The sequence below is a fragment of the Hippopotamus amphibius genome, chromosome 7 (assembly GCF_030028045.1).
Source record: "Hippopotamus amphibius kiboko isolate mHipAmp2 chromosome 7, mHipAmp2.hap2, whole genome shotgun sequence".
Lineage (NCBI taxonomy): Eukaryota > Metazoa > Chordata > Mammalia > Artiodactyla > Hippopotamidae > Hippopotamus > Hippopotamus amphibius.
In genome coordinates this window covers 68,452,818-68,475,122 of record NC_080192.1, presented here as the reverse complement: position 1 = coordinate 68,475,122, position 22,305 = coordinate 68,452,818, and the positions used below count along the sequence as shown (strand labels likewise).

General features: G+C 41.8%; 1 protein-coding gene across 1 annotated transcript in view; it reads left to right on the top strand.

Annotated features, from left to right (window-relative positions):
- Nucleotides 1-6,837: 6,837 nt before the first annotated feature.
- The window catches only part of SUCLG1 (succinate-CoA ligase GDP/ADP-forming subunit alpha), a 34,646-nt gene continuing 19,178 nt past the window's right edge, over nt 6,838-22,305 (top strand). The window contains exons 1-2 of the mRNA XM_057742213.1: nt 6,838-7,016; nt 16,626-16,729. Of these exons, the coding sequence (XP_057598196.1) occupies nt 6,920-7,016; nt 16,626-16,729 (201 nt within the window). The 5' untranslated portion in view covers nt 6,838-6,919. The remainder of the gene's footprint in view (nt 7,017-16,625; nt 16,730-22,305) is intronic.

Sequence of the window (22,305 nt, the reverse complement as noted above, 5' to 3'; positions counted from 1 at the left end):
CATGAAGCAGGAATAAGCAGGGATATCGGGGTTTGTGTTTGACTTTAGGGCCTTGAGCTGTGATAACAGGACACAGATTCCAGGGCACAGAGTCACTTCCGTGGCATTGCCTCTGCCTGGGATGCCTGTTGCCCACCTCTGCCCACCCCACTGATACCTATACCAACAAGAGTGCGCAAGTCTTTCCAATCGCTTAGTCCCAATGTGCTTGCTAGAGGAACCAAGACACAAACATTCTCTCAGTGAAGGATTTGGTTGGAGTTGTGAGGGTGTAAGCCTGGAGGGAGACCAGCCCTCATGACTTATTTGAGTGATGTCTGAAGAATATGCTCTAGGTTTTTCAGTGAAATGAGCCTGTGAAAATAATGGGTAACATTTACAGAGTGTTTACTATCTACTAGTCTCTTTAAGAAAAGAGTTTTATGTGGAGTATCTCATTTCATCCACACGAAAACCATACTATTATTATCCCTATTTACAAGTGAGGAAACCCAGGCACAGAGATTTCCAGTGACACGTAAAACTGGGAAATATCCAGCAAGGCAATAAAACTTGGCAGAGAGGGGTGGTTTCCAAAACTTTGGAGTTACTTTTTCTGTTGGATAGAAACAACTTGCATCTCTGCCAGACAAAAGTCTATAAGCTAACATAGAGAGTCACAGAGTCTGGGTCCTCATCCCATCATTTCATCCATAAAAACCCAAACTATTGATTATTCTTTCTGGTTAGAAAAGTAATGTGTCAACCTTGGAGGATATTTGGAGGAGACTGAAAAGAATAAATCCTAAAGTAGAAATTATCTGTAAAATGTATGGGGTTGGCCAAAAACTTCATTCGGAACTTTTTTGCCAACCCAATATAATGAACAAGTATATTACCTTTGTATGAAACATCAAGCAAAGCTAAATATAGGTTCACCCGTCTAGAGAATGAAATAACAATCTGGTGGGCATGTTAGACAAAGTTTCAGAATGGAATTGGAAGGGTGTGCATCCTCTCCAGTCCACGCAGAGCCTTTCAACTCCTGTCAGGTGATATCATTCTTCAAAGCCCAACACTCATTTATTTCACAGAAACATAAAGCCTCAGTGAAAAAGGCTCTGAAAATGCTGCACACAGGTGAGGGATGGGCCTGAGTCAGAGCCTCCATGACCTGGTAGCCTTTGGAGTTGTTTTCTGTGGAGTCCTTTGTCTTCCAAGAACATGGGCCATTCTCCTCCTCCTGGGGTCCTTTCTCAGGCTATAACCAGCTTCCCAAGAACTCTCTTCTTTCCTCTTCAAGGCCTGAGGGCCCTGCTTTTCTCTCCTTTCAGTGCTGGTTCTTGGTGGCTCTTCTTTGCCAGTCCACTAGGCTGCAGAGCAGGATACAATGCTACAATGTCTTGAGCTACATCCTAGACTCTCAAGGAAACTTGCTCTTTCCTGGTGTCTTGGATTTTCATATACTACAAAAAATAAAAAAGTAAACACAGACACACATGTACACACACACACACACACACACACATACATATACATGCACACACAGATATACATACATACGGAGAAAGAGAAAACATTTAAGGATGTTTTCTTGATGAAGAAGGAAAGTTATCCTAGAAGGATCAGAGAGGGGTGAAAAAACAGCTTTCCTACCTGTACTTCCAGAAATTCTCAATGTGAATCACTCATTTGTGTGAAGACATTGGCAATCTTTGTTAAAATGCGAACATGTAATTTGGGAGGGACTATCTATTAAATAGGCCATAGTCCTAGTGTACCTAATCCCTAGGAGACACATTGCCCTATTTCTCAAGGTGATGAGAAACCTTGTGAGAGAATGGCTGGCCCTGCACTGGACAGTCCAGGAGAATGCTGGCTATCTCAAGAAAAGGAAAGGAGTCCGCCTTCAGAAGAAGAGGGTCACAGCGTGGGCAAAGGAGGGACACCCAAACCAAGCTGCCTTCTTTATGGTTTTGCTGATGGGCCACCCAGATGCCCATTTATGGAAGACCAACCTGATCCCCTCCTACGAGGAGTGCTGTTGGTAGAGCGTCTTCAGCCCTCTCCCCGGCCACCACCATCCTTTCAGGGATTTCCTGGATCCATGATCACGCCCCTCCCAGGGCTGCTCACACACGGTGATGACGCATGTGGTGGGTATGGAGGCCTGACCATCTTGTCCTGTTCAGGGCAGTTCTGAAGGGCACTGGCCCAGACTGGCATTGGGCTTGCACTGCAGCTGGACCTTTCCTCTCTGCCCAATCTTGCTCTCTTCCCTCACCTTCAACAAGAGTTGGTCCCGGAGTACTCTTGCCCAGGGTACTCAGAGTCACCTTCCTAGGTGATGAAATCTGCAACAGGGCTTGAGTATGGGGAAAAGAAATTATATTTAGAAATCACTTCTTCTAAAGGAGATGTCAAAGCTCTTGACACTTCTGTAAAGGTACAATGCAGATGAAACCTCCTCTTCAGAGGTGCTGTAACCCTTCAAAGAACTGTAACCAGCTTTGAGGAGGGTGCTGTAAGTGCATATCAGAAAGTTCTTTGTCCTTATCCTTAGGCAAAGGCAGCAGAGCTAGCAGTGCCGGTCCCTGTAAGGAGAGAGGGGAAAGAGTCTGCCTCTGCGCACATCAGCCAGTGATGTCAGCTGGTTCTTTCTCTAAATTGTGTTGTGTGATTCTGTCCCCTTCTGAAGCTGTACTTGAGATAAAAATAATCTCCAGCCCTTCTCCCAATTTTCCAAAAGATGAAGCTTTGTCGGAGGTTAGTGTTTCTGATTTGTGTTGTGTCATCTCCCATAATAAAGTCCAAGGATATGCGCTCCGTATTCTCGACAGTGTTTTATGAAGGGATTAGTGATACCCACAATGGGGCCTGAGGAGTTAGGCTGGCTCATCAGCCCCAGGGGCCTCTAGCCTCTCTTGGCTACAATACAGTTCTCTCTAAGTGTACATTTATAACTAGGGATAAAGCAGCTATTTTTCCCTTTAGAAGGTAGTTTTTTTTTTCTTCCTTTTTCCCAGAAAGAAGTTGGCAGAACTGAGCCTAGACACAATGTTTTGAATGTTTGTGTCTCCCCAAAATTCATATGTTGAAACCCTAAATTCCAATGTGATGATATTAGGAGGTGGGGCCTTTGGGAAATAATTAGGTCATGAGGATGATACCCTCATGAATGGGATTAGTGCCATTAGAGGGGGCCCCAGAGAGCTCTCTCACCTTCTTTCTGCCATGTGAGGATATAAGAACTGGCTGGTGGGGGGACAGGTGGAAGGAAGATTTATCGCTATATAAATTTTTTGTATGTTTGAATTTTGGCCCATGGGAATAAATAACCTATTTTAAAAATTAATAATGGTAAGTCCCATTCAGGCTAGTTTTAAACTTCAATAGTATAACTAATTCAAAGCTCCTTCTCCCCTTACATGATCTCTGGCTCCCCAATCTACAGCTAGAAGGACTAAGGTCTCTTTTCTTCTTTTTTCACTCCTCTTCCCCTTCACTCCCCTGCTTGTGGTCTGCAGGGGTGGGGTGAGGTTTGGATAAAATCTCTTTGATGGCTCTATTTGTGGTTCTATCCTGATGGTCCACATGCTCTGGGTTTCCGGCTCTTTGTGGATTTCTCAGTAGTTCCTTTCCTCCTTCCCTGACTAGGGAACTCCATCTGCACAGTATCCTGATGTGTGTTGTGTGCTCTTTGGCTGACCTCCTGTAACTCTCTCTGCCGCCTCCTGCTCCTGGTGATGGGGGAGTGGGGTACGGTGGGGGTAGGGTCTTCCATGGTCTTTTATTCTAGACTTCCCTGCACCAGAAGAGGATCCTCTTAGGGGGAAGCTTAGCTTTCTTTCCTAGCATCCATTTCAGTCACGGGAATATTATACGTCTTGCCACATCAAATACTGCCCTGCCTGTCAATGAAGGCTGCTCCATCAGCTTCCTGCTTAGAGTTCTCCAGGCAAGAAGCAGGCATTAATCTCTAGGTTAGGTCTGCCATCCAAATTCAAGTTTTCCTGAGCATTCTTTGACCAGATCTATTCTAGGGAACTAATGTGGGCTCAAAAATTTCTGCAGGGAGTTAGCCTGGGAATTAATGTCTTTTGTTTTGTTTTGTTTTGTTAGGAGCCCTTTTGAACCAACTTGTCTGGGAGTGGGAAAAAAAGAATTTTAAACTAGCAACTCAAGACTCAGAAGTCCCTCATTTGCTTACTAGAGCTGCCAAGGAGTCAGAGTGAGAATCCAAAGACATGTCTGGGCACCTCTTATCGAAATCTGGAGAGAGGCAGCTCCTAGACTCCTTTCCACAGAATATGGAGGTCCTTATGGAAATATCCTATTCCATATCTGGTTACTCATATCAGTAAAGACTTCAAAATATCATCCTGCCATGTGAAGAAGAAAGTTCTTATCTTTAATGATAGTAACTACTATTTACTGAATGCTTACAATGTACTAAAAACTTTACATATTAATGCATTAACTGGTCATAATCCTATTATGAGTTAGAGAGTTTCGTCCCCATGTCAGGTAGAAATACTGAGACCCAGAGGTCACATAGCCAGTGGCAGAGCTGGAATTTGAATCCAGATCTGTCTGATTCCAAAATCAATCTACATATGGTCAACTTAAAAAAAAATGCACAATGTGAGAGTTATGAGTTAAGTTTTATTGGGGCAAAATGAGGCCTGCAGCCTGGGAGACAGGATCCTAGATAGTTCTGAGAAACTGTTCCAAAGAGGCAGGGAGGAGGATCAGTATATTTGTGGTTTCGGTGAAAGGGAAAAACATACAATCAAGCACATATTGTTTACAGAAGGTTTCTGCTAGTCATGAGGAGCAGTCGTCACCATGAAAGATTTTAGTGTTTTTCTAGCTATGAGGAGATACAAGAATTAGGCTCATAAAGTTGGCTCCTGAAAATATCTGACTATCTAAAGACCTGTTCTGCCAGTTTCTCCCAGAGCACAGAGTGCCTCATTTCAGCTCTCCACCCTGAGCACCTTTCAGGGTTGCACTGACAGTCAACAGCTGCAACAATACATGATTTAATCTCCATAGAGGTAGATGACAAGTGCCAATTGTAGTTGACAATACAAAGATAAATGGTATAGTTTGTGTCTAGTGCAATACTCTCCTGCTAGTGAGCTATGGAATTGGGGTGGAGGTGTAGTTATTATGAGGGATTGAAATATCTTTAGGTCCATCAAACATTGTGTGTAGGTTCAACAAATAATGCACATGGGGGACTTCACTGGTGGTGCAGTGGTTAAGAATCTGCCTGCCAATGCAGGGGAAACAGGTTCGAGCCCTGGTCTGGGAAGATCCCACATGCCATGGAGCAACTAGGCCCATGCGCCACAACTACTGAGCCCACATGCCACAGCTACTGAAGCCCACGTGCCTATAGCCTGTGCGACAAGAGAAGCCACTTGAATGAGAAGCCTGTGCACCGCAACAAAGAGTAGCCCCTACTCACCACAACTAGAGAAAGCCCGTCCCTGCACAGCAATGAAGACCCAATGCAGCCAAAAATAAAAAAAATAAAAAATAAATAAATCTTAAAAAAAAATAATGTATATGGTATTTCTCTTATATGTCAATTCAGTTCACTTCAATAACTGAGTTCTCTCTTTGTGCCAAGCATTGTTCTAGGTGCTACATAAAACAAACTAAAATCCCAGAACTTGTGGAAGTAAAAATTAATTAAAATCATGCCAAAATTATATACTTTTGTCATCATGCATTGAATCAATCAAATGAAACTAAAAATATAACTATTATTATGTGAAAGCTCAGAAGAACCTTGCTATTTAAAATAAGTTTTCATACTGGACCTATTTGAAAACCACCAGTAGCATTTAAATGATAGCAAGGACCTGATCCCGTAGAAGAGGGAGGGATTTTGTGTGCAGTCAAGTCCAAGCGGGGATTGGCAATATCTGGGTCACAGAGGAAATACCGGGCAATCTCCCCGGGTAATCCCACTCCTACACCACATATCTCCGTGTAAATTATAACGGCTAAAGTGAGTTAGGATCGTAATTTCATTGATGGTAACGATGATGACTCTCAGAAGCACGTTGGAGGCAGGGAGGTGGATTACTTTATCTCTTGTGAACCCTTCGACTCTAGGACTCTCGGAGGTTCCTTCTAAAGCTCTCAGAGGGAGTGAACGCTTTCTCCAAACAAGAAGCGGTCACATTCGACCTATAACTTCAGTCCTCCAGGAGCTCCAGGGAAAAAGGCACTCATTCACTTAGTGCTACCCGAAAGCCGCGGGACAGCTTGTTTCACCAAAAGACCCATGTTACAAGAAGTCAGGTGCCAGGAAAGTAGCTTTTGGTCTTTCTCGTCACATCCTCATCTTCACTGCACGAGTTCAGATTCACGGTTCCCTTCGGTAATTCCTCCCGGTCCTCCAAGGGTAGGCGGCGAGGAGTATCATCGTCTCCATATGGCAGATGGGGAAACGAAGGAAGGTCTGCACCTTGGCCTTGGAAGGGCCTTGGAAAGTTCTGCACTGCTCTTTGCACCTCCCCTCACTGTTTCCTCACTCCTTTTGACATCCCATTCCCTGGGTATGACTCCCCCTTTCTTCCTTCGCTTTCTGTCCCGCAGGCCCCCATTTAAGTTACCAACAAGTGGCGGCCCTCGAACTACAATTCCCACCATGCCCTGCGCCGACCGGCCTCAGTGGGGTTTCCCCTGAGCTGCCGTTGTTATTAATGTTGAATCAAACCCGCATTTCCGGGGAAGAAACGAACTATTGTCCACTTCTGCGTTAAGATGCCCTTTTTCTTCTCCACCTGCGAGACGCAATGTTGGGTGACGAGGCCCCTGCGGAGGGACATTCATTCCGGCGAACGCTTTGGCCACCCGCTTCCTCCTCGGGCCTCGGCCGCGGCCAGGTGCCCCGGGGGCCTGCGAGTGTCATTGGCGGATGACCGCAGCCGTCGCTGCTGCCCCTGCCGCTGCGACCATGGCCTCTGGCAGCAGTGGCCTCGCCGCCGCCCGCCTCCTGTCCCGCGCCTTCCTCTGTGAGTCCGGCGGGGGCTCTCTCCTCCAAGCCTCCGAGAGTTCCCGGCGCCGCCGGGCCCGGTGCGCCGGTCCAGGCCGCGGCCGGGCCCTCCGGGGCAGGACCTCGGCTGGGGCCGCAAGACGGGGATCCTCTGGGGTGGAGGGAACTTTGCTGGACATTGGGGTGGGGGCCTGTCTTAGGCCGCTGGCGGGTGGGGACGTAGAGTGGCTGAGCCAGGATTCGGGTCTGGGAGCCCTGCAGACCTGGGGGGCACGCCCTCGATCCCGCGGGGATGAGTGGCGGGATGGGGGCGGCATCGGGATGGGGGCGGCATTTAGATGGGGGCGGCATCTAGATAGGCTTTTTCAGAGAGTGAGAGGTGAGGTGGTCCAGGATGAACTCAGCTAGGAGGGTGAGTGGGTTGAGAGGTAGGGAGAGGATATCAGTAGGAATTTGGAGGGTCAGGCTGAACTTTGCACAGGACGGTCCTACCGTTTTAATTGTCCTTTCCGTAGATTGTAGGGTGAATCTGCAGAAGGGTGCGTTCTGCACCTGGAGTTAGCACAACCCAGAAAACTCCTAGAAGCTTAGGGTTCGCTGGGACCTTAACCAACTTATTTGCAATGTCTCCACCAGGAGGTGTGATTTCTTCAGTTCCCGAAAACTTAACACCCAAGATTGCTAGTAACGCTGACTGTTGAAAATTCTTGCTATGTTCAAAGTCTCTGTGTTTTATAGATATGTTGTATAGGAGAAGACTTTGGAATCAGCCACATCAGGATTTGAAGTCTGGCTAGCCCCGTACAGTCTGTGTAATAACTCTGGGGGATGTTTCCAAATCTACTTCTTAATTTCTGTTTCACATCCCATGAAAACAGTACCACGTTGTAATGAATCAGAGACACCATCACTTGTAAGATGCACTGTTGTTTTGTTTACCACTAAAAGTGGGAAATGATTGCTAATTAAAATTATGACACGCCATTGGCTATCTGTTGCATCCTAGAAATGATGAAGTACAGGATGATCTGGTTTCACCATGCAAAATAAGTGAAACAATTTATATAAAGGTAAAGCACCTGGGATGTTAATAGACACTCAACTGAAGTTAGTTTTCCTCTCTCTCCCTTTCTTCCACTTTGCTCGTATTTCTACTGCTGGTACTGAATATTAGATGAGACAGTTCATTTCTTGAGAAGATTACATTTTAAAAGTTTACGAAGATAACTGTACACTCTATAGCTACACTTAGTTACCAGATCACTTGAGGACAAACCTTAGCAAGTAGGAAGAAGTTGGGTTTATTTGGGAAAGTTTTCTGGAGACTTTTTTTTTTTAACTTTTTATTTTGTATTGGAGTATAGCCGATTAACAATGTTGTGATAGTTTCAGGTGCCCAGCAAAAGGACTCAGCCATACATATACATGTTCCATTGGAGATTTTTATTATGTAATTTAAAGGATAAGTGAGGGTGTTGTAGGCAGAAGGATAAAAGGGATTAGTTATACCCACATCTTTTTCTTCTGGAGTCTTGCTTGTCCGCGTTTCTGAAAAATCCTTGCCTCAGATAGGTCTGCTGTCTTAGGAACAGGGTCTAGAGAAGAAAGGAGTATCTAAAAGATCAGAATCTTGAATCCACCCTTAACAATACTTAGCAATCCTATTTTCAGAGAACTGGAACTTCTTTATTCCTAGACTCTCAGGATCCTGAGGCCTACAGAGGTCATCTAGTTTAGCTTCTGTTGCTGGAGTGGCCTTGAATTATCCTACTCATGTGATTGCTCTGTCACTAAGGGTCTGAGATCTAAACCAAGGTACCTCTTATATTAGAGAGGTTACAAACTACAGGGTTAATGTTTAAAAACCTCTAAACATCCCAGATCTTTTTCCCATGCCACATTTCTAAGCCCATTTCCACTCGCACTAGAAAAACTGCAGCCACGACAATATCACCTTGCAAACTTTTTTTAAAGGCAGTCACAAATTATTTAGGCTCTGAGGTTAGTAATAGAACTAGAGTTGCTAGGGAGTTTTGTCCTCTTTATTAAGTTTTAATTGATGGTACATTTTGTGCTGAAGGTCTTAAGTGTTGCAATGTTCATTTGAATTAGTAAAAAACCCCAAACACTTGTAGATGACTTCCAGAGACCTGTTGGGGGCAGGCTAGACTATTTATCAATAGAAATTCCTGAGCCAAAAAAAACAGTTCTTAGGCAAAAAGAGAAAGAACCGAGTTGAAGTGGGGAGAGAAAATAAAATGAAAAGTAAGAAAGATTTCTCCCATGAGAAAGCTTAAGGATTTTGTAAGCATCTTTGAAATTGAAATAGTGAAAATTTTGAAGAAGTGTATGGTAGTGCAAGGTTGTTTTAAATATAAGCCAGTAGTTCCTGTAAGTTGGATCTTTGAGAATAAACAGGGAACAAGAGCTAGTATTTTTTATTTATATTGATGTATAATTGACATGAAACATTATATTACTTTTAGGTGTACAACCCAATATTTTGATATTTGTATATATTGTGATATGTATCTATCACCACACATAATTACACATTTTTGTTTCTTGTGGTGAGAACTTTTAAGATCAGCTCTCTTTTAGCTACTTTCAAGTGTGCAATAGTCTGTAGTCACTATGCTGTACATTACATCCTCATGACTTACTTGGGGAAGTTTGTACCTTTTGACACCCTTCACCCACTTGCCCTCTCCCCCCAACTCTGGCAACCACCTATCCGTTTTCTTTACCTATGAGCTCAGGTTTTGTGTTTTTTCTGTTTTTTTGTTTGTTTGTTGTTTTTTTAGATTCCACATATAAGTGAATCATAAGGTATTTGTCTTTGTCTGATTTATTTTACTTTGTGTAAGGCCCCCAAGGTCCTTGTGTGTTGTCACAAATGGCAAGATTTTCTTTTTTATGGCTGAATAATATTCCATATTGTGTGTCTGTGTGTGCATATTAATAAATATACCACGTTTTCTTTATCCATTCTTCTATCGATGGACATTTAGGTTGTTTCCATATCTTGGCAATTGTAAATAGTGCTGCAGTGAACATGGGGCTTCTTTTCAAGCTAGAGTTTTTGTTTTCTTCAGATGAATACTTGGAGGTGAAATTGCTGGATCATATGACAGTTTTATTTTGAGGAACCTCAATACTGTTTTCCATAGTGTCTGCACCAGTAACATTCCTACTAAAGGCACACGAGTGTTCCCTGTCTCCAAATCCTCACCAATGCTTTTTGTTTCTTGTCTTTTTGATAATTGCCATTCTAACAGGTGTGAGGTGAAATCTCATTGTGATTTTGGTTTGTGATTCCCTGATGGTCAGTGATGTTGAGCACCTCTTCATGTACCTGTTGGCCATCTGTATGTATTGTTTTGGAAAAATGTCTCTTCAAGAGTCAGTATTTTCGAACTTCAGAATTAAGATGTTTTGATGCCAAAGAGTGAACCTTACAGCCCAGCTGGTCCCATACCTTTGTCTGGCAAAAGTGGAAATAAGCCCCAGAAGTTTCCTAGCCAATATGAGAATGGGTACTAGAGCGCAGGTCTTCTGACTCTGCAGGGTCCTTTCTACTAAATACATGCAGGGTGATTCATTGAGCCTCCTTTTTAGAAGCTCTGATTTTTCTTTTTCTTTGGCAACCTCACTGGTTTGTTGAGAAGGTTTCTTCTCTGCTCAAAGGTGTCACCTGCCTTTTCCATGTATCTGCCAAGTTGTGTAGGTCTGTTTTTGGAATCTGGAAGACATTTAGAAGTGTAGTTTGGGAAAGGGGACCCTCAACAGTGATGTTTCTGATACCTAGTATCTCCTGTCCTTGAATTTAAAAACCAAATCTTTATTTCAGAAATACATAATGGCCTTGATCTAAATGTATCAATGTAGCCATGAGAAAATGACTTGGTTTTCTGACCTCAAACTTCTTTTTCCATAAAAATTTAATTGGGGATGTTAAAAATAATTTCTGTAAATATAGGGGAAGAATTTCATTTCACCAAAGGACAGGCATTTTGTTGCCACAGACCCACATTTTTTTTTTTTTAAGTTATAACATTTCTAAAATTGGGATTTGTCTTATAATTGATGGTATCTTACAGTAAATTGGCAGCATTTTTTTCATACTAGTGCTTAATAGTGCTTCTTAAAATCAGTGGTGTTTTAGATTTGATGAAATATGGAACTTAGAGCCCATTACACTTCATTTGTAAGTAAATGCTAAATGAGTGTTTAATTTTGCATCTGAATGGTGGATTGTTTGGGGTTTGGAAGTGAGTGGCTGTTGAGCTGCTCTGCTGTCCTTTAAGGTCCTGTGGGTAGGACCCCAATAGCCTGCATATTATATATGCATAGCGCGTATGATTACTAAGTATACATTTGTTTAAATCAGAAATACACGCAGGAATAAATGAGTAACCAGGACATAGTTTGAGAGGGGAGTTGGAGGAGGAGGAGTATTTTTATGAACAGTCTCAGGTTACTGGTTAGGGCACCGTTACTGCTCACACAACACCATCCGTGGTTTGAGTCCCATCTGGACGGGTGTTTTCTGGCCACAGCTTGCATGCACCCGCAGCCATCTTGTAAGTGATGTGGTCGCTCTGCCGGGGAGAGGACTCTGCATGTGGCTGACTGATACACATTTCTCTCTCAGATTACTCAGTCCCTTTACTTCATAGCCTTTATTCCAGTCGGCACTTGTGTGGTTTCGTGTTTCTTTGTTTACTGTTTAGCTGTCTTACAGGATAGGAAGCTTCCTGCAGGCCCCGGTCTGTCTCATTTACCCATGAGCCCCTTGTGCCTGGCAGACAGCCCAGCACAGTGACATCTCAAAGCAGTTTGGTCTTTTCATTCTCTGTGAGTAATAAGTAGCTAATAGTGAAATCACACTTGCCCTACCCTAGTTATTATTCTGCATGCTCTGTATATTATTCACTCATCTAATTCTTGTACTGCCAATGAGGTACATAATTTTATTATTATCCCCATTTTTACAGTGAGGCTGCACCTTTAAAAATGTTTCAGATGGTAAAAATTTACTAGTATATGTGTGCCTACTATACGTTATATGAAGACATGGATTAGTAGATTTACACATAAACCTATGTAGGATATGCTTGAGGACATATAAAACACTTCTGACTGGACTTATTTGATTTTAAAATACGAATCGTATGTTCTCGCTTTTTAGGAAATGATTTTTTGTGCTTACATAGGATGTGAACCCAATTTAGGGTGTACCAGGCACTTTGCTACCCAGTTTATAGACGTCATCTCATATAAGTGTCACAGTCTCCTCGTGAGCAGCTGTGATTCCACCTATGGAAAGGAAGACTGAGCCCAGGAGATCAAAAGACTGGCCCCATAAACTCAAGCCCAGGCCTCTCTGGTTCCTGGGCTGTGCTTTCAGTTGCTCCTGGGATGCATTGCCAAGGTTAGGCTGGCCTGTTTCTAAGAACCTGGAGAGAAGGCAACTCCACCACATTCCCTGGAGATGGCCGAAGGCCGTCACCACTGGGAAATTCTGCCTGGTGGCCAACTTCAGGCCTTCCTGCTGCCCTTATATTTAATTAAAAATACTCATTTTTTAAATATTAAAGTCAGATATCACCTCATATGTTGATTTACCATTTGTCTGTGCCCAGTTGTGTTTCCTGTTTATGGCCTTTGTCTGTTTTTCTGTTCGGCTTTGGTACCCTCCGTCCTGTTGGCCCCTGGTGTTGCTCAGGTTGCTAAGGTTATCCTCCTTGCTTGTTACATGTTATGAAACCTGGTCTGTCACTCTCCTGGTCTGTCACTGCCTTTAACTCTGCCTCTGCTATGCTTTGCTCTAGGTTCTTTCTTTTCTTCTGTAGCAAAATAACCCATTTGTATTACATTACTGCATCCTGGATTTCATTTGTTAAAAAAAAGCAAGGTTAGCATGGGGTTTGTACTAGATTGATACAGCTTTGAGGGTTGCTGGTAGCATTTAGGGCTGGACTCTTTTATACAAAGTTTTGGGAAACCAATGATCTTCGCATGTACAAAAATCAGTGTATGTTTTGTTCCCCTCTTTCCTGGTAATGGGAGGTCAGGATTGACATTTTTCCAGTTCACACAAAAAGAGAGGGACTTCTGATATTTAGTTCTATCTGTTTCTTCTCATAGATCCTATCTCTTGTCCTGAAATTCAGTCAACCATTTCCTGTGCACCTGCTTCATAAAATGTTGTACCATATTGCCATGGGAGACACCAAAGTGTATAAGACATGGTCCTTACACTCGTGGAATTTATAGTTAGAAGTTCTGAAAGTATTTAGATGAGACTTAAAAAAATCTTGAAAGAAACTTAGCCTGAAATGTTTGCTTAGAAATATTGCAGTGAAGGAAGTAACAAAGTGTGTGCAGCCTTCAGCATGCAGGTGTGCTGTGTATTATTAGACACCACCTGAGAGTGTTCACAGTTTCCATTCTTCTTAATCTCAGATCCCCTGCAGAGTCATGAATGTCATGTGAAGATTTAAAGATTCCTCCCCATACAGTGTTTTATTTAAACGCGAACTTACATGAGTTAATGCAAGTGAAATTCTCAGATTAAGTACACTGACTCTCTAATTGAAAGGTGAGAAATATTTGTACGATGGTTTGGCCACTAACATATGCCCCGGGTTCAAGATTTATTTTTAGGAAATAGCTTGCTCTAGTTCTTTGGTGGTTTTGTCATAGAGATCAGGTTTGTATTTATAAACCAGAATGTGATTGGACCTCCTTAAGCAGTGGACAGACAATTGAAGATGTGTACTTAAACCACTTTATATTCTTCAGCAGAAGTAGAGTAGGCTTTTAAGAAAATGATTATTACTTAAGGCATTTGATTGATAATTTGGATGGAGAAGAAATCAAGTAGGGAAAGAAAATGACCAGTCTGACAGATTGAATGTTTACAGCAGCTGGTAGTTTGAACTCTTTACCAGCCCAGAGTAGAGAGTGGTGGGATTGTGGGAGGGAAGGTGAAGAGGTGCAGAGGTGAGGATGAGGAGAAGCTGCTTTCGTGGGGGAGCCTCCAACCTGTGATTCTGGGCTTGGATTATCTGTGGTGGAGAATGAAGAAAATGACATAAGTGACTTAAAATTTGGTGAGTTTTATTTGGAATGTAAGCATATTTTGTATTATTTCCTTCTGAATGCAAGCAAATGGCAAAAGAGAAAGGATTTCCTTGATTCTTGGGTGTCACCCATGGTAAGGCTTATCATCGATTCAATAACAGTATTACCTAAAATAGAGCCACCAGTTGTTAGCTGTGTCATGGTGGCCTGGACATGAGGTGGGCGTCTCAGGTCCTCACAGCCATGGCAGCTGGGAGAGTGTACATGGTGTAAAGGGCCAGAGATGCGGCAGATTCATCTTCTGGTTTCTGGAATTAAAAAAGCATTTGTGGTGATTGGGAACACTGTGGTTTGCTGGCCACCGCGAGGTATTCCTCTGGGTTTTGTAAGTGCTTGATTATTCTAGCATCCTCTCACTTCAGTACCAGTTGATACCTTGTCTGGCATCGTTCAGGTTTCTTGTTGGGACGGAATGTGGTCAGGAATTTCATTTCCTTATTTTTGAACATGTATTTTGGGGTTGGCTCAAAGGGGATGATAGTGTATTAGTTCCAGCTTATCTGAAGCCTAGCTCTGTATGAGTCTGGGCTCATACAGAAGATGGGAAGAGCACATGCACACACATATGCATGAGAGACCTCCCAGGATCCACTTCACTAGGTGCTGTAGAATGGCAAGGCAACACCAGAGGGCTAGGAGGCCGTCTGGAAGGTGAGCTGCTATACATCATACTTGCGGATGTATTTTTTATGAGCACCAGAGATCTGGTGCTGTGAAATCTTGAGCTCCGTAGAGTTGATCTAGGAGGTTTGGAGTAGGAGACAGTAGGAGAGGGTAGCTATCAGAATTGTTCTGGTATTGAGGCCATGCTTTACGAATGTAGGCATACCTGTCCTTTCTCAGGGTGACAGAAGTACACTGTCCAGTGTCTCCTTTGTTAAGGTAGAGTATAAGAGTACTTGTGGATGACTAAACTTTACCTTCAAAAGGCAGGTATTTCCTTTTATCAAGTATGGGCTCCAGATATCCTGATCTTATTTGTCCTTGTAATCACATCTTGTACTTTACAGTCAAGAAACTCCTGATAGGTGGACTGTTTATTGAATATTCCAGGAATGGGAGGGACTGTGGAGCAGGTTCTGCCAGGAATAGCAGAGGGGAGGCAAGCTCTTCCACAAGTATTGTGGCCTGTGTCTCCAGCTGGGAGAACTGGGAGCCAAGGGCAAACACTGGCTAGGGTGGGCTCTCAGGTCACAGTTACTGTTCACTGGCCCAGGTTCAGGTGCTCAGCCGTGCTCAGTGAGCCAGGACTTAACCCTCAAGTGCTCCGTTAGCCCCCTTGTTCAGCATAGTCTAGTCCAAGGACACAGCTGAACTTGTGCACACAGGATACTTCTCTCCTGGTCGGTCAGGGTGGATTTTGGGCCCGTCTCTTCCCTAGAGGTACAGGGAACTCCAAAATGCAAAGTTGGCGGAAGCTGAGGTCAGTACGTGAGTTGAAGATGAATCAAAGAGTGTTCAAAGGGCCAGAAGCAGATCAGATATGGAACCTGAGGTCTGAGGATTTAGGAGGGTGTGAGCTGTGATTCGAGACAGAAAGTGTTGAGTGGACCCTGGATAAATTTGTGATGAGATGTTCTTTTCTGGGCCTAGCTTTCATGGGCTACCTTAGTGGTAGGTGCTGGCACTTCGAGACGGCTAGGAATGGGCCACAGATGTAGCAGGTTGGGGTTCTAATGGGGGTTTAGAAGGTAGCCCAAAGTAAATCATCTGTGCTCTGCTTTCTACTGATTTTTGAAACATGGGGAGCTGGCTTTAGGAGCCACTTAGATGTCTCAGTTTTTACTGAGTTAGGTTGCTGAAAATAACTTAGATTTTTTTTACATGTTTCTCCCCATATACTTTTCCTATTTTATGTTACCTATTTCTTGTATATGTGAGGTCTTAAATCTTACATCAGAAGAGGCCAAATTAAGTAATTTTGAATTATATTTTAGAGAAGTTTTATTCTGTGAGTTAACATTTGATGTTAATATTATTCCTGGGGAATGAGTTGTAGAATGGTTCTTAGTGGTTCTGACAAAGTTTACCTCTCAGCTTCTCCTTTATTTATAGACGTTGGGCTTAAAAACGTTGGGTCAAATGGGGAAAGCATGTGGCTGTTTAGTAAACATTATTAGTAAGAGTGAGACCTAGTTTTTAGTTCCTGGATTTAATTAGGGCTATTTATGTGAGCCCCTGGTTTCTTCTGAGGAATAAAAATTATAAACTTAACTTTTTCTTTCTCAATTCAGAAAAAGCTACAAGATTGTGGTTCTCAGTAAAAAGGGGATTCTGGAAAATAGAACAGTGTCTTTTTTTGTTTGTTTCTTTAATCAGTTTTTGTATTTGTCTTATTTAAAAAGTGACATTTAAAGTTACCATTATCACAAGATAGCTCCTGAATTAGAGGATTTTTTTTTTTTTTTGTCACCAGGTTAAATTCATAGTCCAAAAGTTTCAAAAAATTATAATGTGTCGTATTTTCTTTACTTTTCAGTGCAACAGAATGGAATTCGGCATTGCTCCTATACAGCTTCCAGGAAGCATCTCTATGTTGATAAAAATACGAAGATTATTTGCCAGGGTTTCACTGGTAAGCAGGTATGTATATCAAGATTTTTTTTAAAGATGTATATTAGAGATACAAAAATATTGAACTATTTTCTGTTGTTTTAATGTCACAAAAGTTATAATACATGGTTGTAGCAGAAAAGTGTACGGTACAGCAGTGGAGTTGTATCTTAGGAGGGGGTTAGGTGCTATAGTCAGCCTCTAAGGTGAAAATTGTATTTAATGTTATCTTGAAAATCCCTCTCTAGGGGAACAGTATTATGTTAGAAACCCACATATTTTCTTTCAGCGAGTGTAACACCACTGGTTTTTCTCCAACATTGGAACAGGTCACTGTTGCTGTAATTAAGCACTAGGTAAAGTAGATGGCTTGTGTTTAGGCCTTGTACAGAAACATATGCAGCTAAGCACATATCATTGTGGGGAGGTGCTCAAACCCAGAGAGGCTCATGGGAACTGCGATGGGCGGAGGAAGCAGTACATTGACTTTTCTCATCTTGTGCTCTCTCTGGGCAGTTGGCCTTCAGGGGAGTAGCAGGCACAACTGCCTGAAGTATTTCATTTATATTCATTCTCTCTCCCTATCCTCTCCCTACATCATAGAGTTTGCATAAATTTAAATGTAACTGTGATGCAGTTGCACAAAAAGATGCAACATAAGACTCTCCTTTCCCTCCTTCCTACCATTCTAATCCTCTGCAGTTCCTTCTGATAAGTTGACATGTATCCTTCCATATATTTTTCTAGCTCATACAAACATATTCACACTTATATGATGGGCATTCTACAGAGTTTATTCTACAGTTCTCTCTCTCTCTCTCTCTCTCTTTCTCTCTCTATATCTAAATAAACATATTATACAGTATATGATATATATCATTACATATATATGTCTGTTAAATAGATTCCTAAAAGTAAAATCGGGTGTCATAGGTTGTGTGTACTTAAAATTTTAACAGCTTCTGCTAAGTTGTCCTTTAAAACACTTGTACACATTTATAGTTCCACCATAGTAGATGCACATACTTTTTTTTTAAGCAGAAGAATACTACCAGATCAGTTAGAAGATAACCATGAGCTTTAAACCAAAGTATCCCTTCCTTCATTATTAAAGGAGCTATGGCAAAATAAAAGCGATTAATGATTTTTGTGTAGTTTAAAAGTTAATGATTTTTCTGTGATTAAAAAAATTATCACATCCATTCTGCAGTATTTTGGTGATCTAGAGCAAGAGTTGGCAAGCTTGTTCTATAAAGACCAGACTGTAAACGTTTGAGGCTTAGTAGGTCATATAGTCTGTGCTACAACTGCTAGGTAGCGTTGGAATAGCAAAAGCAGTCCTAGGTATTATGTCCGTGAATGGGCAAGGTTGTATGCCGGTAATACTTAATTCACAAAATCAGTGGTGGGTCCAATCCTTCCAGCCGTGCTTTACCAACCCCTGACCTAGAGGATTATATGTAAATATCCAAAATTCTATAACTTTTGTTTTTAAAGTACTTAGGAACTGCTTGAAAATTATATAGTACTTTTTAAAAAAATGAATTTGATTAGAAGGTTGTTTCATGTGAAATGTCCTTTTGGTTTTTGACTTTTTTCTGAAATAACTGAGCACAAAGATGTAAATTGCAGTGGACCTTTCTTCTTTTCCTCCCATTTCTCTAACTATCGTAAAAAAAAAAAATCCACCACCAGTGAAAAAAGAAACACCCAAAACCTTAAGATTTTGTTCATAGGTGAAATTGGTTTACTTATTCTAATAACCATATATTTTATATCACTTCCACGTATACACATTCTAAAGAAAGTTGATGCTCATCTAAGATAAGAAGTATATTTTATCATTCCTCTGCTAATTAAAATCATATTCAAGCCCTTTTTGGATATATGTTAATTTTATTAGCATATAATAATGTTTGATGAACCCAAATTCCCCACAGAAGTTTATTATGTATGATTTTGTTTTTCGCTTTACTAAGCCTTATGTGATCCTATGACATTTAACCACTGACCTTTTTTTTAAGAACCATTGTCCATACTGTAAACACTATTTGGAGCTGTCTCTGCTTCCTAAATTAGATGATGATTTTCCTAAATATTGAAATCCAAGTTTGGTTTCAGTATCCTTTAGTTACCGGCAAATATGTTGTTCCTTATTCATTTTGTTTTTTAAGTAATTGGGAACCTTAATTGCCTCACATATGTTGGTTAAGTTTCTGTTTATAGAGGTAACAATGAGGTCTGAAATTTAGAGTTTATAGAGATTCTGCATTTTGTCTCATTAGTTTTGTTTTTCAGTGTACACATTGTTCCACATATGAGTGAGGAATGTTTGTATTTCAGAGCAGATCCTGACAATGCAGAATTCCAATGGGTGGTATTTCTTTCACTAGCTGTTATAAGCTGCTAAAACTATTCCTGTTCTTAACTGTACACTGGATGGTGCTAACGGGGAAAACTAAGGGAAGACAGTTTATTAACAGGAAATATCATCCCTGGTTAGCACTACATCAGGACTAAAAATTTGTCCATTGGAATTTATCTAACAGTGTAGTAGTCTAGGGTTGTGCTTCTGTTAACTGTCTGGAGTGAGAGACCAATTTGGGTGTGTGTTTGTTTTTATCTCAATCTAATGCAGATCCGTACTTTTTACAAAATGCAGTAAAAGTCATAGCAGTATCACATTGCCATAAAAGTCCACAAACATTCTCACTTATGTTTTGGGGGTTTTATTAGATTTTTCTTGTTTTTTCATTCTTTTTTTTTTTTTTTTGTCCTTTCTTCCTTTTTGCGTTTCTCTCACTGGAGACCTGTAATCATCTACAGACAACACTTTGAATGGTACTGTTCTAAAGAGAGAGCACTGGACTGAGGTTCTTTCCAAAACTCCATTACTGGTTTTAGATAAGTCAGTTAACATGCTTGGGACTAACTTTCCTGTTCTGAAAAATGAAGAATTTTTCATTTTGAAAAGAAATGAAATCAAGAAATTTCTGAAGTCCCTCTTAAGGCCCCAATTTTTATACCTTTAATAGAACTTGAGTAGTTGAGTCAGTATTTTTAGGTTGCTGTAGAATGACCGCATAGATCCATTCAGTTTTCAACAACTGCTTACTGAGTGCCTACTGTATGTAATGTGTTGATTTAGGTGCCATCTCTCAGTGAACAAAGCAGTTAGAAATCATTGCCTTCATGGAGTGGCAGGGGAGAGAAACAAAATCAGGGAGTAAATTATGGTATGTTAGGAAGTATAAATGCTGTGGGAGAACTGAACCAGAGAAAAGGGGGTGTGTGTTTGTGTGTGGGGTTGTGGTGGCAGTTGGGATGGGGAAGGCGAGATTTTATGTTGGGTGGCCAGGGGAAGCCTGACCTCTGAGTCAAGTTCTAAAGGTGATAACAGGAGTGAACCAAGTGGATGTCTAGGGGAAGTGTGTTCCACCCAGAGGGGACAGCGAGGCCAGGAGGCAGGAATGTTCCTGCTCTTTGTGGCAGCCCCAAGGCCAGCGTGACGAGAGTGGGACGAGTGATGGCAGAACGGAGAGTGAGGTCAGGCAGCTGAGGTGTTCCGATGTGAGGAGGCAGCTTGGATGTTGACTCGGTGGGCTATGTGAGGAGTTGGCTTTTACTGTGAATGAGATGGAAAACTACTGCAGCGTTTGATCAGAGAAGTGACATGTAAAGGATCAGCCTGGCTGCCGTGGTGAGAACAGACTGAAAGGGAGCAAGGGCAATATTCTCTCAAGGGTTGATGGTGACTTAGACCAAGATAGAAGCTGTAGAAGGGGTGAGATGTTGTCACTTATGTTCTAAAGTTGGGCAGTAAGATCGACTAATGTATCCTGATTTGAGGTATAAGAGAAAGAAGAATCAAGAATGACTTCAGTGTTTTTGGTCTGAACATCTTTTGGGAGTGGGGTTCTCATTAATTGAGGTGGGGTGAACTGTGGAGGGGAATGATCAGGAGCTCGGTTTTGGACACGTTAAGTTTGGGATGCCTGCTAGTTCTCCAAGTAGAGTTGTCGGGTAGGCAGTTGATGACGTGAGCATGGAGTTCGAGGCAAAGGTCTCGGCCAGGTGTGTGGGAAGTGTGTGTGTGTGGGGTGGGGGGGGCAGGTCGCCACGTGGATGATAGTTGTTGCCATGATAAGGGGTGAGATCACCAAGCGCACAGGTTTCCTTTTTTTAACAACTTTTATTGAGATACAATTGACATACAATAAACTGCAAATATTTAAAGTGTACAATTTGATATTTTTTTTCTTATTAGTGACATATATATGGCAATCCCAATGTCCCAATTCATTCCCCCCAACCCCTGCTTTGCCCACTTGGTGTCCATATGTTTGTTCTCTACATCTGTGCCTCTGTTTTTTTTTTTTTTTTGGCTTAAATGATAATTTCTTTTCTTACAGTTTGGAAGCTAAAAGTTCAAGATCAAGGTGTAGGCAGGCTTTGTTTCTTATGAAGCATGTCTCCTTGGCTTACAGATGGCCTTCTTGCTGCATGTTCATATGGTTGTCTTGGTGCACACATATCTGATGTCTCTCTCTCTCTCTCTGTGTCCTAATCTCCTCTTTTTATAAGGATGCAAGTTGTATTGGATTAGGGACCACCATAACTTAATTACCTCTTTAAAGATCCTATCTCAGAATACATTACATTCTGAGATACTGGGGTTTAGGGCTTCAACATACAAATTTTTTTTTTTTCTGTAAGAACTTTTATTGAGATACAATTGACATACAATAAACTGCATATAAAGTGTACAATTTGATTTTTTTTCTTATTAGTAATGTATATATGGCAATCCCAATCTCCCAACTCATTCCTCCCCCTCCCCCCGCTTTCCCCACTTGGTGTCCATATGTTTGTTCTCTACATCTGTGTCTCTATTTCTGCCTTGCAAACCAGTTGATTTTTACTATTTTTCTATATTCCGCATATGTGTGTTAATATACAATATTTGTTTTTCTCTTTCTGACTCACTTCACTCTGTATGACAGTCTCTAGCTCCATTCATGTCTCTACAAATATCTAAGGGCATGAGTTTAAATGAAAAAGAGAAGTCTTGGAAGAGAAAGAAAGAGAAGAGGAAAAATAGAGAGATGGAGCCCTAGAAGCTTAGTGAAAAAGAATCCTTCAATCCCTGGAGACATTTTTGGTCATTAGAGCTGGTTGGGGTAGGAAAGAGGGCATTGTACTGGCATCTACTGAGTAGTGGTAAACATTGTACAAAGCACTGGACAGCCTCTCATAACAAGGAATCCATGTGTCCAAAATGTGAGTGGTGCCAAGGTTGAGGAGGGAGAGTAAATGGGTAGGGATATCTGGGATGTCGGCTGGGCAGCATTAAAGGCTCACTTAAGGCTAGGGATCATTAATTTAAAGTGGGATCAGTTAGCATGGTTTTATTTTTTCTCCAGCTGCTGTTCAGCGGCACATGTGCAGTCTTAGAGTAGATGGAGAATTGGATTTAACCAAGATGGTGATTTTGCCAGGTGTGTAAGTTAAAGTGAGAGCCAGGGTGGTTGTGTGATTATAGTGATTGGCCATGGATTTTAAACTGAGTAGATGGGGGATGTGAGGACATCAGGGGTCGAGGATCA